Genomic DNA, 19,430 nt, shown 5'->3' with positions numbered 1-19,430 from the left:
AATACCACAAAGAGCATGGCACTACATCAGAAGGATTCAGTCCTGTCCAAATAAAAAGGATGATCTTACAAAATCCAGCATATGGAGTCTCATTTCATTCATGGAAGAAGACCAGGAGATGAATAGATTGAATAATGTGGAAGTCAGAACATGTTCAGCAGGAGCCTGAGGTGAGGCCTGAAGGTGACTGTCCTTGTGGAAAATTGTATCTGTTGAGCCAACCTGAGATCTGAATCTCCCCATTTTTTAAGTCATTTTGATGGCCGCCAGGAAGGTGATTTTCATTGACAAGTGATAGAGGGAGCACACAGCAGGTTTTCAATGGGGGGATTTCCCCACCAGACTTGACATTACTAGGTTAAGATCTCATGATGGAGGAAGGTTCCTGAATGAGGAGAAGACATGCAGGAGCCACTTAAGTAATCTTGATACCATAAGGTGCAAGAAGATTGTGGACCAGAGGATGATTAACAAATGTTGCTGCCTGAAGCACCCGTATTGAGCTAAGTGAGGCCAGAGGGTTTTAGAGAAAGCAGATACTTCTGTAAGTAAGAAAGATATCAGACTAAGATGTCCTGCACTGCAGTGGAGCTGCTCATTTCCATAGATGTCACCTAGCCAGCATCCAGACAGTCAGGAGAAGTTACGAGTCCAGGTGTTGAACTCGCTGTTGCACGAAGAGACCAGATCCGGATTAGCTAGTAGGGTGATGGGCCATCAAATGGATACATTCCCTAGATACGAATACCTATACTGCCTGGCCCACGCTAGTGCTATCATGATGACCCAGTCCACATGTTCTTTCAACTTCCTCAGGATCCCAGATATTATGGGAATGGGTAAAAGGTGCACATTAGGTTCAGAGCCAAATTGAACTGGAAAGCATCCAAAAATGGAGCCTGGGCTAGCGCTCCCTCTGAAACAAAACTATGGGCACTGGCTGTTGTGACTTGTGGTAAAAGGACCACGTGGGGAACCCCCACTTCAGGAAGTCTTACATGAGGACTTTGGACTTGAAGGACCATTTGTGGTTCTCCCACAAATCCCTGCTGAGGCAGTCTGCCAGAGTATTTTGAAGCCCAGAAATGTGAAGGGCCTTCAGGGTGATCAGATAATCAATGCAGCATTTTCAGAGCCTGACAAATGGGAGGAAGTAGGGGCCAGGTAGAAAGGAAAATCTGACCTCCAATGCTGGCTGATATAGTACTCATAGAGAGTATCACAGCCATGGACATGGATCACAAATCCCATCCTTTCCTCCAGAAGACACGCAGGAAGGCCTTGCACACCTATCTTCTAACCCTGAGTTCCAGAATATTTATGTAGAGGATCTCCTCGAGGAGAAGCCACCATCCTTGAATCTTCAGCTGCTCCATTCTAGAATGGAGGCATCCATGACCAGTGTCTGTGTCAGTAATGCTGGCAAAAAGGGTATTCCCACTGGATGCCTGGGTCAGATCTGTCCATCAATTTGATAAGAGAACTTTGGGAAGGACAGTGGCCATACGATCCTGCTGTGCCTGTTTGGCAAATACACAAATTTTAACCACCCATGCAGAGGCTGCAGGTGAAATCTGGCATGGTGTGTGATGTATGAGCATGCCAATATGCGGTCCAGGAGTTTGAGACAGAGCCTCAATTGTTGGGGGAGGGGAGGAGGGAGAGAGTCAAAGTTGGCCAATGAGATCTGTCAGACTGAAACCTTTGGTCAAAGAGATATGCCCATGCCACCCTCACATCTAACCAAGACCCAATAAATGCTATGTTCCGAGTCATGGCCAATATCTTTCTACTGAGTCAAGCTCCAAGTCACTGAAAGGACTCAATATCTTCTACGCTGAGTCTGTGACATGCTGAGGAGACTTCCCTTGCACCAACCAGCCATCAGGCAGGGGTTTAACTGGATCCCTTGTTTTCTGAGATGTGCTGCTACCAAAGTAACGACCTTGATGAATGCCCAGGGGACTGTATGGAGGCCAAAGCATAGGACCCCATATTGTTAATGTGCGCTACCTATGCTTCTTGTATACCAAAGTTAAAGGTGTGGATGTAAGCAAGCATCTTGGAGGTTCAGAGCCATGAACCACTTCATGGGATCAACAGAAGAGATTATGGAAGCAAGGGTGACCATGCAAATATGAAGCGCCGGGTGAAGGAGTTGAGGCACCAAAGATAAAGGATGGTCTCCAAGCCCATTTCTTTTTTGGGACAGGAAAGAGTGAAAATAGAATCTTTTGCCTTTGAATTCCTGATACACCTCTTCCACTGCCTCCAGTTGTAATAGGAAATCTGCTACTTGTTTTAGTAGACTCTCATGACAGGCATCCTGAAGAGGCACAGGGATGGAGGAAGGAGTGAGAGTAACAAGGAGTAGGATAGGGTAACCTTTCTTGACCATCTCTAATACTCACTGATCCAAAGTTATCTCTGACCAAGCTGCCCATAAATGGGAGAGGCAGTTGCCAAACAAAGAAGTAATTGAAGGGTGGCCAGTCAGTGATTCTGAATATGCAACTCCCAATCTGTGTGTCAAATTTGATGTTTCTGTAGGGCTCCAAATGGGGGAGTGGTCAAAGAGGAGGTGAAGGTATCGGAGGTGGAAAAGCTAACTCTTCCTCAGGGACTCCAAAGAAATAGTACTGCTGCTGTCTGGGTCTGTAGTACTGCTGCTGTTGACTCAAGAACTTCCTCTTAGGAGCTAGGATGTAAAGGTCCAGAATCTCCATGTGGCTCTAGACTCCTTTAGAGTATGCAAGGTATTGTCAGTGGCACTATTAAAAAGTTTATTGTCCTTGAAAGGGAAGTCTTCTATGGCAGCCTGGTCCTCATGAAAGATGCCAAAGGCCTACAACCACTGCATCACTCAAGGAGAAGCAGAGGAGTGTTCTGGGGAGGATGTCTTCTGACAGGGAGCGGGAGAAGGCATAGTCCTCTTCCAAAAGTGGAGCTGATCTTTCCAGTGTCCTTCATCTCTGCACTTGTACTGGACATAGTTTAGTGGCCACCTCTCACAATTTGTCAGAGGGGTGAACTCGGTGGGGGAGGATGATCTCAAGGTACAAAGTATTGCGATGCAGTGGGTGAAGAAGGATGATGAAACTCCATTATAAATTTCCATTGGTGTCAACATAAAGTTCTGATGCAGGAAGGTGCAAGGGAGAGCTCTGGTGGAGCTGAGGTGCTCAATATGGGGACAATCAGTATCAAAGATATTGTTGCCCTGTCTGTGCTGATGGCAGCAAGAGTCTTAAGCTTAGCAACTGCTGGTGTCAGCGTAAAGAGTTCAGTATGGGACTTGATCTTAAGTCCCATACTGATCGAAGATCTCTTGGTGCTAAAGAGTCTTAGGAGAAAGCCTTCCATCCTCACTCCATTCTTTGGAGTAGTATTCCCTACATTCCCTTCCTGAAGCCATCCCCAGTGCAGTTGATGCAGCAGGTAGATGAGAGGGAGCATAGGTGCTTGGCATGGAAGGCAGTTAGTCAAAGTGCCTGACACATGAAGCTGGCTTGGTACCAGGGTTATCTCCAATGGTCTTCCCACATTGGAGGATACTTGCATAGAACTTTGCTTCCCTGGGTCTTCTTTTTAAAGGACCTGCCTGGAACAGTGTGATGGAACATGTTCCTGACCATGGCAGAGTAGGCATTGGGCACAGGCATCATAGGACAGGCCAATTTTGAAGCCCAAGGATTTAGGTGCTGCCATCTTATAGGAGTGTATAGGGGTTATGCCTTTGAACAGGGAAATCTAGGATGAGAGGAAGACCCTAAGGAGGGTAGAAAATCTATCCCTACACTTACCTAAACTAAAAAAAATAGTATAAAACAATAAAGAAAACTTAAAACTAACTAGAATAAATTTTAACTACAAAAATTGAAGTGCAGCTAGTAAACCATTGTTAAGAAATGCAGACACTGTGGGTTCCATCTTGCACCACAGGTGGTAAGAAGGAACTGAGAGTTGTGGCTGTCCTGCCCTTTATACCTGTCTACAGGAATCAAGAGAGCACATGTAGCACAAGTGCAACCCCAACAAACACTACTATTCAAAAAAATCAGATCTTGTGTACATAAGGCATATGCATGCTAAGAGTGGAACATTTGGACAATCACTTAAAGAAACTTTTTTCCCCAATGTATCACTCTCTAAAGACAGATCCAAAAATAAACTAACTTTTGTGAGGGTATAAATAGATTCATTAGTTACTTTCCCTGCACAAGTCCTATGTTCCCTCTTTCCTATAAACATGAATTTAATTTAGCTTCTGAAGTCATATTACTAGAACCCTTTTTGGTTTCAGAATCACTGTTTTCATTCTCCCTTCCCCAACCAAAACATCTTTAGCTATCTAGTTTCTACAACTACTTACTTAAAACAGAAAAATTAAAGTTACCTTTAAGTCTCCAAGTTCATATGAATCATCCTCACTACATTTTGATTCATGCAGTAAAAAAGGTCCAATCAAATTTGTGCATTTAGAGCCAGGTATTTGCCTGTTTATATAAAAGACAATGTTAACAGTAAAAAAAACTTCAAACTTCAAAATCTAGGGCCAAATGTTCACCTGTTTTGAGCCAGTTGTGCAAACTCTGGACAGAAGTCACAAAATAAGAGGGGCAGTGGAGACACTCAGATAGTGTTATTGGAGTTATTAGTGCAATGAGTGATGAGTGCAATGTGATAAGTATAATATAAAAATCTAAACAGATGACGTTATCCCATGAGATGGCAGAAGCACCTCCATATGGGGAGCTCTACTGAGTTTGCTTCCCTAGAATAATGAGGATTAAAAAAAAAATATTTAAATAATAGATTTATTTCTTCTCAAGTTTAAAAAAAAAAAAAAAAGATTTTTACCGATTTAATTTCTCACAGATGCAGGAAATTATAGGGAGACAGACAATTATTTAATAACCAACACAAATTCAAAAAGTTAAAGCTGTATAACCATTAAAACAAAAATTGTCAACATACACAAAGCAAATATCCATAAACCCTTAAGTTTTCGAGCTGCATTTTTCTTACTTTACCTATCTGTACTTTTCTATCATGTATGGAAATATCTTTTCCTCAGTTTGTGCGCGCATGGTGAAATAGATGTTTACTAACATTTACCAATAAAAATCTAATCCTTCCAACCCTACCGACACCCTGTGACAGGGTCAGATCAGATGGCTACTGGAGAATGCTACTATTTGGGTTCCGGGACGTGGGCGGGCACAAGCCCACCTATGGTTAAAAGCCCCTCCCCCAGCCTAAGGGGAGGAGCTACTGAGCCCAGGACTCAACTGATTACGGGGGACAACAAATGAAAAAACAGGAACAGGCATGAAGGTTACTGGAGAGTGCTAGAAAGCCAGTATATCACAGTCCCAGGATCAGCAAGTCCTTTTTCCCCTGGTAGCTGAGACGGGGTTACTCCAGGTTAATTACTACACCTGTAGCCAATCAAGGCCCGGCTAGGACTTGTTAAAAGCCTCCCCTCCAGAGAAAGGGTGTGGCTGAAGTTGTGGGATTGAAGCAAACTACCAGAGTGTGTTTGAGCAGGCAAGATGCTGTCAAGAGCCAAGAGGTTTAGGAGAAGGAGCAGAATGCTGGCAAGAGAGGACCCTGCAGGTACAAAAACTGGGGGAGGGAAAAACCCTACCTGAAGAGGGCAAAGGACCGTTCCCAGGCCTGGAGGCCTAAGGGAAGAGACCCTGCCAGAAGGGAAAGATTGAACTACACATGTGGTTTGTGCACTGCCACACCCAATGAGGCTTTCAGGGGTCATGAACCTTCTCTGGCAAGGAGGCCAGGAAGGGCCCCTATCTGAGCAGTATGGACATCAAGTCAAGTTTACAGGGGAAGTTAACAGCTTTCCTTAAGTCACAGTGTGAGGCAGCTGCTTGCAGGGTCCCTGGGTTGGGGCCCGGAGTCAAGGGTGGGACCGGAACCCCCCCTTAATCCCATCGACAAGTCACTGGAGAGGCAAGAGCCCTAGCAAAGAGGCAAGAGCCTACAAGAACGAGACAGGACTGGGAGCCATAGAGGCGGCCATATTACAGCAGCTGTATTATCCTCACCCACCACAAGAGGGTGGAAGAAACACTAAGGATTGAAGCAGTTCCCTCACCTACTGCTAGGAGGACGCGTTGGACCCACCAATGTAGAGGAAGAGCTTTGTCACACCCTGAATAAAAGATCTGACTTGAGTAGTCATCTGAAAAAGTGACAATATCATGTATTCTTATCTACACTAATATAATGGGCTTTTTTTTTTTTTGGCCTATCATAATCATTGGCAGTTTTTATGTCCAACTAAATTGGACATGTCCTGAAAACAATTATCAACTCTACTGCCCTATAATATCCTTAAAGAAGAGCAAAAGGATTAAAATCTATTGTTCTGAAACAAGATTAATATAACTATACCTTTTCATAACACTAGTTGTAAGTGGAACATCCATCTTCATGGTATCTACAGCATGAGTTACTAATTTAATAGGAACTCTCCCAAATGGGCAGACCTAAACATTTAAACAAAGAAGGAGTTATCAGATCTGAAAAATGGAGGGGGAAGGGAAAAATTTGGGAGAAAGAAGTGAGCATTCAAAAAGCTTCCACCTGGCTAGATTTGTTTAAATGCTTTAAGGGATTGCGGCCAACCAGGACTGCATCAACCTCTTGCGGAGAGTTGTTCTTCTCCCTGAAAAATAAGAAAATACACTGCAGTTATCTCAGCAGTAAAAAAATCCCCAAAACCTTGAATAAAAATATAAGAATTTCAGTTGTTACCCAAGAGAAAATCTGGGGGCATTAGCAGAATTTTCACCAGAATCACTCTTCTTCCTACTCCGGAGATTTCCAAGCATGTTTTGTGGTTCAGATTCTTGTGTGCTTGATACTATAAATAAGTTAACAATTAGGTTGAATTATTCAGTAACTACCAATGATATATATTACAGATTTCAAAATACGAAACTGCTCGAAGGTAACATTCACTGTATGATTTTACTGTACATCAACAAACAAATTAGTTGCTGAAGAAAAAAATGGCTACTAACCTTTTTGTAACTGTTGTTCTTTGAGATGTGCTGCACATGGCCATTCTTTGGTAGGCGTGTGCGTGCCCTAAGCACAGTCGTTAGAAATTTTTCCCTCAGTGGTATCCATTAGGTAGATTCTGGTATCATGTGCTCATAGCACCGGTATAAAGGGCCTGGCTGACCCACACTCCCTCTTTCCTTCTTTCCAGTCAGTTCCAAAGAGGGGTAGGATGGTGGGTTGTGGAATGGACATGTGCAACAAATCTTGAAGAACAACAAATTACAGAAAGGTTAGTAATTGTTTTTAACATTTCCACTCTGTTGTAGGTGACTCCCAAGCAGTAGCATAGGAGGTGGGGCCGGAGTTCATGGACATGCTGACTGCAAAACAGCTCAACTGAAACTGGCATCGTCCCTGGCCTGTAATGGCGTAATGAGCAGAAAACATATGCACTGACAACCAAGTTGCTGCTCTGCAGATGTACTGGATAAAGACCTGGGCCAGAAATGCCACTGATGAAGCTTGGTCCTTGTGGAATAGGCAGTCAATATAACTGATGGTGTAACATGCCATTTTATAGCATGTGCAAATGCATGACATCATCTTGGAGAAGAACCTCTGAGCTGAGATGGGGAGGCCTTTCATCCCATCAGCAGTAGCGATGAAGAGCTAAGTGGATCTACGGAATGGTTTGGTCCTCTAATATAGAATGCTAGATCATGTCTGACACCCAGAGAATAGAGACACTACTCCTCCCTATTTAATGTGGTTTCAGGTAGAAAACTGGTAGAAAAATTGCCTGATTACTGTGAAACTGCCAAACCATCTTCGGGAAGAAGGCAGGATGAAGGCACAACTGCACTTCCTTCTTTAAAGACCATATAAGGGGGCTCCAAGACCCTCTGGACAGAATAATAGCCATCAGAAAGGCCACCTTCCAGGAAAGGTGTGACAGGGGCACATTGCCATCGGCTCAAAGGGGGAGCCTGTGAATTTCAGTAGAAGCAGGTGTAGGTCCCACAGGTGGATGGGGCTCCTGAATTTATGGATATAGCCTAGGCTCTTGAGGAAACAAATGGACATCTTGTGTGAGAAAATGGATCGGCCATCCACCGAGAGGGATGGAATGCAGAAATCGCTGTGAGGTGTACTTTGATAACATTAAACCTTGTTGTTTCAAGTATAGCACGGACCGTCTGCAGTGACAATTGTGTGGGTGAGAGACCGCACTGACAAGCCCAAATGGAAAAACGCTTCCACCTGGTAGAGGGCTTCCTGCTACCTAACAGGACTTAATGGACCTGCTCCAAGCAGGCAGATTCCATGCTATTCAGCCATGGAGTTTCCATGCTGTCAGGTGGAGGGTGCTGAAGTTTGAGTGGAGCAGGCAACCATGGTCCTGGAAGATCAGGTGTGGAATGAGAGAGAATGGCATTAGTATTGCTACAGAAATGCCCAGAAGTGTGGTGAACCAGTGCTAATGGGGCCAGGCTGCAGCCATGAGAATTACCTGTTCTGTGTCCCACTTGATTTTCAGCAAGACTTTATATACAAGGGGAATAGAGGGAAAAAGCATAGAACAAGAACCTTGTCCATGGGAGCAAGAAGGCATCCATGAGCAAGCCTGGGGTGTGGCCTTGCAGGAAGTAAAACTGATGACACTTTCTGTTGCATCTAGTTGCAAACAGATCTACCTGGGGAGTTCCCCATTGCTGGAAGACAACCTTCACAACGTCCAGGTGAAGGGACCACTTGTGGTGATTGGAGAAAGACCTGCTGAGGAGATCTGCCAGTTCATTCTGTGCTCTCGGCAGGTAAGAAACCTCAAATTGGATTGAGTAGGCTATACAAAACTCCCATAAGCGAATTGCTTCCTGACACAGAGTAGGAGTGAACTTCTCTTTGACTGTTTAGGTAAAATATGGCTGTGGTGTTGTCTGTGAGCATGCTCTTGCCTGAAATGTGAGGCAGGAATGCTCGACAGGCTCTCTGACATTGCCCTGAGCTCTCTGACATTGATGAGCAATGAAAGCTCTTCCAGGGACCACATGCCTTTGGTTCTGAGGTGCCCTAGGTGACCTCTCTAGCCTAGGTCTGAAGCATCTGAGACTAGGGACATCAAAGGTTGGGGTCTGGTGAAGGGAACACCTTTACAAACTCAAAAGAAGGTGCTGCCACCTATCGAGGGAGGCAAGGACTGGAGAAGGCACTGTGAGAACCAAGTTCAGATGGTGACGGTTCGGTGAGTACACCAAAGCCAGACAAGCCTGAAGGGGCCTGAGATGTAGCCTTGCATGCTGCACCACATATGTGCATGAGGCCACATGGCATAAAAATTTGAGAAAGAAACAGGCTGTCATAATGGGATGGTCCTTGACATGCACTATTAGTGATGCCATTGTCTGAAATCGGACTTCTGGGAGGAAAACCCTGGCCTGGGTCGAGTTGAACACCGCTCAGATGAATTTTATCCTTTGTACCAGAGTGAGGATAGACTTCTGCTTGTTTATTAGCAGGCCCAGGGCCTGGAAGGTTGATTGTATGAGGCAGATTCTAAATTCTTCCTGAGCTTTGGACTGGCTTTTGACTAGCCAGTCATCTAGATACAGGTAGACTTGCACCACCACCCCCGTCTTCTCAGAAAGGCTATCACTATTGCCATGCACTTTATAAAGACCCATGGGACTGCCGACAGGCCAAATGGAAGGAACGCAAACTGGTAGTGGGTTTGGTTTACGACAGACCTGAGAAACTTTGTGACCTTGGAAAACAGATATGGAAATAAGTGTCTCTTAAACTGAGGGCAAAGCACCAGTCCCCAGCATCCAGGAAGGGGATGATGGAAGCCAGGGAGACCATGAGGAACTTCAGCCTTTGAGGTAGCCATTGAGACAGTGCAGGGCCAGAACAGGTTTGAGACCAATCTTGGCTTTTGGGATTAGGAAACAGCAGGAGTAAAACCCTTACCCTCTTAAATCCTGTGAAACCTCTTCCACAGCTTCCACTCAGAGGAGGATTTGTACATCCTGGACTAGAAGTTGCTCATGAGAGGGACAAGGCAGAGGAAAGAGACGAGGGTAGAAACGAATTGGAACAGATAACCCGCCTCCACAGTATTCAGCACCCAATAGTCTGTAGTGATGCGAGACCATTCCAAGCTGAAGTGGAACAGGCAGTCCAAAAATGAAGGGGACACAGGATCCAGCGAGACAGGAAGACGAAGTTACTCACCTTGTGCAGTAACGATTATTCTTCAAGATGTGTGTCCCTATGGGTGCTTCACTGTAGGTGTGCGTGTCCCTGCGCTGCTGATTGGAGAACTTTGGTAGCAGTTTTTGTTCAGCACGTGCATGTGCTGCTCCTCTCCTGCCATTAGCCTAGCCAGCGTGCATGGGCGAACCCTCCTCAGTTCCTTCTCTACTGCAGAGTCAATGGCAACAACTCTGAAGCAGAGGGGAGGAGCATGGGTCATGGAGCACTCATAGGGACGCATCTTGAAGAACCAATGTTACTGTACAAGGTGATTAACTTTGTCTTCTTCTTTGAGTAGCATCCCTATGGGTGTTCCACTGTAGGTAACTCCCAAACAGTGCCCACCACTGAAGGCTGTGGCTCTGGTGTTGAGTCTGTTATAGTTGATATTATGGTGGCGCTGAATCTGGCATCTGTAGCCAAGACACCAAGAATGGCATAATGTTCTGCAAAGATTTGTGCAGACGCCCAGGTAGCTACTCTGCAAACTTCTGACATAGGCATAATCTTGGAAAAAGCAACAGAAGACATCCATCTTGTCGAGTGCGTGCATATTGAAGACAGGGTGCTACATTATGCATTTGGTAACAGAGTTTGATAGAGTTTGAAACCCATTTGGAAAGTTTAAGCAGAAATCGCTGTACCCTTGAACAGAGAGGAAGAGACTTCGAAATTTTCTGAAAGCTCTTGTTCTGTCCAAATAGAAGGCCAAGGCCCTCCTCATGTTGAGTGTATGGAGTATGGCTTCCCTATTATCTTGATGAGGTTTAGGATTAAAGATTGGAAGTTAAATAAGTTGGTTTACATGAAAAGCTGAAGTCATGTTGGGAGTGAACTTTGGATGTTGTCTAAGAGTGACTTTGTCGATTTTTGTGCATTGATTTGCAGGCCCAGATTCTCGAACAGGTTCAGTATAGTCTGGGGTAACTTGCTGGGCTTTGGCAAAGGGCCATGTCCTGAGAAGGCAGTCATCCAGGTAGGGATAAATTATGATAGCGTAAGTAGGCCGCCACTACCGAGAGGACCTTGGTGAATACCTTGGGGGCTGATGAGAGGCCAAAAGGGAGTATTCTGTACTGGTAGTGATCTTGGTCTAGTGAGAACCTGAAGTACCATCTAAGACTCAGTATGATGGAAATGTGCATCTTATAAAATCGAGGGTCGAGAACATATCTCCTTTCTCAAATGCTGGAATAACTATTGATAGAGTGACCATCCTGAACTTCTACATCTTGATATATCTGTTGAGCGCTCCGAGGTATAGCAGGGGTCTCCAACCTCCCTTTTTCTTTCATATTAGGAAGTAGCGAGAGTAGAAGCCTTTGCCTCTTAGATGTGTGGGCACAGACTCTATGGCTCCTATGCTGATGAAATGGTTTATCTCCTGACTTAACAGACCCTCGTAAGAAAGATCGCTGAGGGCGATCTCGTAAGAAAGATCACAGAGGGCAAGGCTGTTTGGGAGGGTGAAGGCAGGAGAAATGGACGGCATATCCATCCTGGATGATCTCCAGCACCCATTGGTTGGAGGTTGTCCAATCCCAGGGGCTGCGGAATAAGGTAAGATGGTCTCCAAAGAGATGGGTGGAATTTTCAGCATGAGATGACAAGGAGAATTTTCTACAGGCACCTTGACCAACCCATCAAAACTGCCTCTTCGAGGTTGAGGGCTGGGAGGAAGTTGGTTGAGATCCTGAGTGCTTTCGCCTGGGGAACCTAGGCATCTTCCTCTGTGGCATATAAGATCTCTGAGACATGTACTGGGAAGAACTTTGAAAAGTATTCTGATGAGCAGGGCTTAAATGAGTGCTGTAATTCTCTTGTAGGCTAGAGTACAGATCCTGAGGGACCAAAGAGTTGCCCTAGAATCCTTCAGTGTGTGAAGAGATGTGTCGGTCTTCTCAGCAAATAACTTTCTCCCTTCAAAAGGAAGGTCCTCCGTCATAGTTTGGACCTCTTTAGGGAAGCCAGATAAATGAAGTCACAAAGTCCATCTCATCACAACGGCCATGGAAATTGAGCATGCCACTGTGTCAGCCACACCTAATGGAGACTGGAGGGACATTTTAGCCACCAGTTGACTCTCGTTGACTATGCCCTTGAATTTGTCCTCGTGAGAGTCAGAAAGTTGCTTCTTAAAGGAATCAAGTTTTGTGTAGTTTTGGTAGTCATTTTGCCAACAAGGCTTGGTAGTTTACTACATGGAACTGGAAGGTGGCTGATGAATATGCTTTCCTGCCGAACAGATACAAATGTTTCCAGTCCTGGTCATAAGAGATGGATCTGAAGTGATGTTGGCGGGCCCCTAGAGGTAACTGCTTCCATAATGATGGACCTAGAGTCTAAGTCATTTAGATAAAGGTAAATCTGTACTCCCAGTTGCTCAGGAATGCCGCTATCACAAACATACATTTTGTGAAAACTTGAGGAGCTGCCAACAGGCTGAAAGGTAGCACAGTGAATTGGTAGTGAGAGTGCTTCAGCATGAACTTGAAAATTTTTCTGTGACCTTGATACATAAGAAACATCTACTTTCATGCAGCTTAAGTCAAGGGCAGCATACCAATTCCTAAGATCCAGGGCTGCAATAATAGAAGTCAGGGTGACCTTTATCTTTTTGGTGGTATTTATTGAGCTGATGAAAGTCTAAAATAGGTCTGAGACCACCCTTTGCTTTGGGGATTATGAAATAATGGAATAGAACCCCTTTCCTCTGAGACTCTGCCAAACCTCCCATACAGCTCTCAGCTGAAGGAGAGACAACCTCCTGATTAGAAGCTTGTCATGAGAGTGACCCCTGAAGAGGAATGGGGAGTGAGGGTGGGTTAGAAAGAAAGTGGAGGGTATATCCCATTTCCACAGTGCTGAACACCCAGCGGTCTGTGGTAATGCAGGACCCAAGCATTGAGGAACTGGGAAAGGCAGTTTGCAAACAAAGGTAAAACGGGCACTCAGCCATTTTAGAGCTGGGAGAAAGGGATGAAGAGCTGCCAAAGTGACATAATAGGGTCTATAATTGCTTGTTGAGAGGCAAGACCACTCTGGAAGGATCTGCTGTGGCCAAAATATCTATCAGCTGGTGCGATGATTCTTTCACTTCCTCCACCTGAATGCTCAGGCTTAAGGCCATCTTGTTTAACAACTCTTGGTGGGCTTTATAGTCACCTGGGGGTGGGAAAATGCCCCCTGACCAGATTGTCGTGTCAGGAGAGGATGAAGAGGAGGCCAGCACAGGCTGGGGCTGCTCTTTTTCCGTCATTTGTCCAGTGAGGTCCTCCTGAGCCGGCTCTGTGTGTCCAGTCCCGGGCTCAGGAACCAGTGGTGTCTGGTGGGTAGATGCCACACACCTCTTTGAGGCCACCAAATACAGATGTCTGGAGTATGATCTGGAAACCAGAGGGAAACCCCACAAATTCCAAAAAGGCCACCGGACGGGTGTAGGCCTCCAGTGACCTCCTGGACACCTACTTATTGGTACTCCTGCAGAAGAATCCCTATCAGGGTAGCAAGTGCCTTTATATGAAGTAGTGAAAGTGACTTTGATAAGGGTAAGTGACTTTGACTTTGGTAAGGGTTAGCCTCCCCCAGGCACGGGTTAGTCCCCCCTGGTAACGGGTTAGTTTCCCCCTGGAAAGGGTAGCCTCCCCCTGGAAAGGGTAAGCCTCCCCCTGTGAAGGGTAGTATCTTTTAAATCTATGGAAAAAACAGAAATTTTATTGGCGCTGGACCGGGTTAAAAACGCCCCCGCTACTAGTTTCGACGCCCCGGCTAGTAGTGTTAAATTGATTAGGGGTATTATTCATAGAGCCGGACCGATGCTATCTCCTTATGCTATAGATAGAGTAAAAGATGGAATAGCTGGTTTTATGGATGATTTTAATCTCCGAGATGGAGAGAAGAGTGTTGTTCGGGAGGAACAAGCGGATTTTAGTGAGAGCCAAGTTTTAGATTTTAATCTTTTACCGATGGCTTTTACGAATGTTTTATATAGTGACCTTAAGATAATCGATTCTAAATCTAGCTTTTATGACAAATATTTAGATTCTTTTGATGATCCATATTTGATAGAATTTAATAATCTTAATAATAATAATAATACCAATTTTAATAATTTACAACATGATTTTATGGAAAATAGAAGAAATATTTTAGGAGATAATTTTAATACAAATTTTATGAATACAGCTAGTTTTAAAGAGAGTAGTTCATTTAAAGAGGGAATATTTTATTTAGAATATCCCGTAGATTGTTTTAATTGCCCTATATGTTCACAAATTTTAGCTAGTTTCGGTAAATGGGCGAAGCATATAAATAATGTACATAAAAGCACTTCAATAAGAGTTATTTGCAAAAAATGTGGTAAATATTCGCAGTTCCATAACATAGCTTGCCACTACCCCAAGTGCAGGCCCAAGGAGGTGGATAACTCAGAGAAGAAGTATGCCTGCACGGTCTGTGGGTCTGCCTTCTACACTCGCTCGGGGCGGAGTCAACACATCAGACATAGGCATCCTGCGGTGAGGAATGAGGAAAGAAAGGAAGCTAGAGTGGTTGGGAAAACAAGTCGCTCTCGGGTATGGACAGAAGAGGAAATTGAATTATTGATTCAGCTCGAAATAAAATATGCAGGGATTAGAAATATTAATAAGTGTATAGAAAGTGAATTAAAAACAAAAACAAATAAGCAAATATCAGATAAGAGGAGGGACCTGGCCAAGAATAAGGTTAAAAAGGATGAAGATTCTATGGTTTTATGGGAAGAGGGCGGGATGGGAGATATTTTAGAAGATATTCCTCCATGTGAGAAAATTAAACCTTTAAAAGATAAAATTTTAATTAATAGGTTTTTAACAGGAGTTAGGTGTAATGGGGCTCGTATTTTAGAGAAATTGGATTTTATTGAACAGCAATTAAATGCTTCTGCCACTGTAGCAGAAGGTTGGGGATTATTTGAGGAATTATGTAAATTGTTGATGAACTCTCCTCATGAAGATGTAGAGAATTTGGAAAATAATAAAGAAAATAATATACAGAATGATAATGGGAAACAAGGAAGAAAAGTGAGGAAGCCTCCTGATAAATATAATAGAAATAGAAAATATGCTGGGAGAAAAGCTAAATTTAGATTCTATCAAACCCTCTTTGAAAAAGATAAGAAAAGGTTGGCTAGGATCATTATGGGAGAACCTGATAAAGCGACATATAAGATAGCAGTTAAGGAGATTGAAACCTATTATAAAGAAATTTTGGGTAGAGAAGGACATGGGAATACCAGAGGATGGCCAAAAGTAAAAGAAGTGGTAGATAATGAAATTTTAAATTGGCCTTTATCAATTGATGAAATTAGAGAAGCCTTAAGAGAGATTGATAATAGTAGTGCTCCTGGACCAGATGGAATTAAGGTTAAGGATTTATGGGATATTTATAATTTAGACAGTAGGATTTTAGTAAGGATTTTTAATATTTGGTTTTTAAATAGACAGATTCCAGAGTGTTTTAAAAGCAATCGTACAATCCTAATTCCTAAAGTCAAGGATCCACAAGAGTTGAAGAAAATATCATCTTGGAGGCCACTGACTATTGGATCGATTTGGATTAGGTTGTATACAAAAATTTTAGCTAAAAGATTATCAAGTGCTGTTAAATTATGCCCCAGACAAAAAGGTTTTATCGCAGCCTCTGGCTGTGAGGAAAATATATCGATTTTAGAAAAGTTAATTAAAGGGGCCAAGAAAAATAAAGACGAAATAGCTGTTGTTTTTATTGATCTTGCTAAGGCATTTGATTCGGTTGGCCATGGTCACATTTTAAAGGGGTTAAAGAGATTTGGGATATCAGAGAGTTTTATTGATATTGTAAAGGATTTGTATACAGATTGCTACACTGAAATTAGTGTTGGTGAGGATAAGACAGAACCTATTTTAATTAAGAGTGGAGTTAAGCAAGGTGACCCGCTCTCCCCTATTTTATTTAATATAGCCATGGACCCTCTTTTATATAAATTGGAAGATGAAGGAGATGGTTTTATAGTGCAGGGTAGAAAGATAACTTCATTGGCCTTTGCCGATGATATCGCTATATTAAGTAGGTCCTATAAGGGGATGGTTAAGAATTTAAAAATTCTTAATCAGTTTTGTAAAAATTCAAGTTTAAAAGTAAATGTTAAAAAGACAAAGGGCTTTCATATTTTCCCAAGCATGGGAACATATGTTATCAACCCAAAAGATAAATGGGGATTAGGTGATGAATTAATTGATTATATTCAACCTGGTGAGTCTGAAAGATATCTAGGTGCAAGAATAGATCCATGGGTGGGAGTGGCTAATAATTCCCCTAAGGAAAAATTAATTGATTGGTGTGAAAGTTTATGTAAGGCTCCGTTAAAACCTGCGCAGAAATTGATAATTTTAAAAGTTTACATTTTAACGAGAGTTTTTTATGAATTACTTTTAATTGAGCCGCCACTTTATATGCTAAATGAATTAGATGTTTTAGTTAGGAACACTCTTAAAAAGATTTTACATCTTCCCCAGTGTACAACTGACGGGCTATTCTATGCTAGAACTAGAGATGGGGGTTTAGCAATTACAAAATTTAGTACCCAAATTCCAAACATGTTAATTCGTAAATGGAGGAGACATATTGTCTCCAAAGATGATTGGATAGATTTCTCGTTTTTATATGCTGGGGAAAATTTAGTGGAGAAAATTTTAATATATAGTGCTAAAACGGCTAATCCTAAAACGTGGAGAGATGAAGAGTTTTTAAAATGGAGTAATTTAAGATGTCAGGGAATTGGTATTAAATATTTTAAAAATGATGGTATTAGTAATTCGTTTTTAAAATATCCTTGCTTGGCCAAGTCCTCCTCTCTGATTGCGGCATTGCAAACGAGAGCGAATGTTTTTCCCACCAGGGAAGCTCTAGCAAGAGGACGGAAGATGGAGGAAGGATTATGTAGATGGTGTGGTAAGGTCAAAGAGACAATTCCTCATATCTCTGGTCAGTGCATAAAAATGAAAGAAGCAAGATTTAAAAGACATAACAGGATAGTTAAAGCACTAATTGATAAAGTAGGAAACAAAGGATGTAAAATTTGGATTGAACCTTACCTTCATAATAAAGAAGGGAAGTTGAGAAAACCCGACCTCATTACTGAAAAGGAAGGAGTGGTAGCTGTTGTGGATGTCACAGTTAGATGGGAAGACAACGCTGACAGTGTGGAGGCAGCCCACATTGAGAAGGAGGCATACTACTCTGAGTTGGAGGAGGAGGTGCTGCAGCTCACTGGTGGGAAGATCATCCACTTCTTTGGATTTGTGGTTGGGGCGAGAGGTAAATGGAGTGAAAGAAATGATGAAATTTTTAAAATTTTAGGTATTGATAAATTTAAAAGTTTTAAAGAAAGTGTGTGCAGACTTGCTATGTATGCTACGACGGATATGTTGGCTCTTTTTAGCGATAAACAGTGAACCCGAACATTCATTTCGTGTATCGTGTGGATTTTAGATATATTTTAGATATAGATATATTTATTCTCCATATTTTAAATTTTATCAATGGGCTTTAGTTTTCATACTATTGACCTGTTGACTATGTTTAACTGTCTTTTCATGTAATTTAATTTAATTTTAAAATTAATTGAATAATAAATATTACTTATAGGTTAGATCTTGATTTTAGATTATTTTAGCTACTGAATACTAGATTGGACGGCGGACTGGCCGCATAGTAACCAGGAAAGGGCAGGTATTTACGCCTGTACAAATTGGGAAGTGTAGGATCCAACCTCTGATTCAAATGACAACTCCCTCTTCTTTTATTGACCACAGAGGTACTGCTCTCAACAGTGCCGGTGACTGGTACCAAGCTGGAGAAGGACACAACGTAGCAAACTTCCCCTTCGACACTTCCAAAGGATGAGCTGTATGAGGCAAATGGGGCTGACCGAGCACTGGATCTGCAACCATGCTGTTGGAGCCCCCATGTCTGCCAGTACTAAAAGCGCCAGCTCCTGTACTATTAGTGATACCAGTACTGAAAGCTCAGAAGATCTCTGGCTGCCGCAAATGCCGGCATAGTGGTTCCAAGATGATGGTGATATGGTGCTGCAGATGTAGAAGGTGCTTCCTCAGGCTTTGGACTCAATAGTACCTGCCTTGATGCTGATGTCTGTAGTGTCGGTGCCTGTGGTGCCAGAGATGAGGCACGCTTGCACTTCGGCTGCACTCTACTGAACCTCACGCCTAGGAGACTTCAGTGCCAGAAATCTGCTCTCAGCAAGCTGCTTGGAGGTCTTATACCTCTTCCCGGACAACGGGGAGGGTGAGTGGTGCTGGGACTTCAGCAAGCCAAGTGGTGTGCTCCTCACCAAAACAGAGGCACTTGGTGCCAAGTCCAACCATCCTGGCTCTGTCAGAGCCCTCAGACACCTCCATGAGTAAAAAATTTAGATTGACTTCACAGTCCATTTTTGTGCAAGGTTTAAAGTCTGCAGATCTGGCAGCAATCCTGAATAGAAGCTTCCCCCAAACCCTTCTAGCAGCTTGAGTGCAGGTAGCTCACTGGCATTGGCTTAGTGCAGGAAACATAGGGCGTGAAGCCCAGAGACTGAGACATCCCTCAACACCAAGTATCGGATGAAGTCATCAAGTGGAGTAACACCTGATTTAACTACACTAATAACTAAGTAATAAAAATATAGAAACTATTTACAATAAAAATCAATAAAGAGTACACAGAGCATTTGCATAGGCAAGTAGAGTAATTCCAACAGCCACTGACAGTAAGAAGAAACTCAGCAGACTTGGGGTTGGCTGGCTCCCTTTATACTGGTGCCCAGCAGCACGCAGCAGAGGGCACTCAAGCCACCCTGATGGATACTCCTGAGGGGAAAAAATTGACAACTGTGTGTGGTGCGCACACACCAAGAATGTGCAATCATTTGAAGAATATTTGTGCCAATAAAAGTGAAATACTGTCTTTGTCTGTAGTCCACTGCAGTCTGAAGAGGCTCTACTGCAACTGAAGTGATAGACACATCTCTTGGAAAGGGTACAGATGTATGCTCACAGGTAAAAAATTAAAGTAGTAGGAATTTGCTGCTGTACACCACTCCAAAATATTCAGACTTACAAAAGTGGTTT

The 19,430-nt window shown here is 43.1% G+C and overlaps 1 protein-coding gene across 2 annotated transcripts in view; it reads right to left on the bottom strand.

Moving 5' to 3' along the window:
• The window catches only part of TTK (TTK protein kinase), a 92,880-nt gene that overhangs the window by 53,978 nt on the left and 19,472 nt on the right, over positions 1–19,430 (bottom strand). For both annotated transcript variants that reach the window (XM_067532656.1, XM_067532655.1), the window contains exons 7-10: positions 6,781–6,889; positions 6,610–6,691; positions 6,418–6,512; positions 4,397–4,496 (exon numbers count right to left, since the gene is read on the bottom strand). In XM_067532656.1, the coding sequence (XP_067388757.1) occupies positions 4,397–4,496; positions 6,418–6,512; positions 6,610–6,691; positions 6,781–6,889 (386 nt within the window). The remainder of the gene's footprint in view (positions 1–4,396; positions 4,497–6,417; positions 6,513–6,609; positions 6,692–6,780; positions 6,890–19,430) is intronic.

This window comes from Emydura macquarii, unplaced genomic scaffold, assembly GCF_026122565.2.
Source record: "Emydura macquarii macquarii isolate MOO-44397 ecotype Brisbane River unplaced genomic scaffold, CSIRO-AGI_Emac_v2 contig_3295, whole genome shotgun sequence".
In the NCBI taxonomy this organism is placed as follows: Eukaryota; Metazoa; Chordata; order Testudines; family Chelidae; genus Emydura; species Emydura macquarii.
Note: the sequence above shows the minus strand (reverse complement) of the source record. Positions and strands in the feature narration are given on the sequence as shown.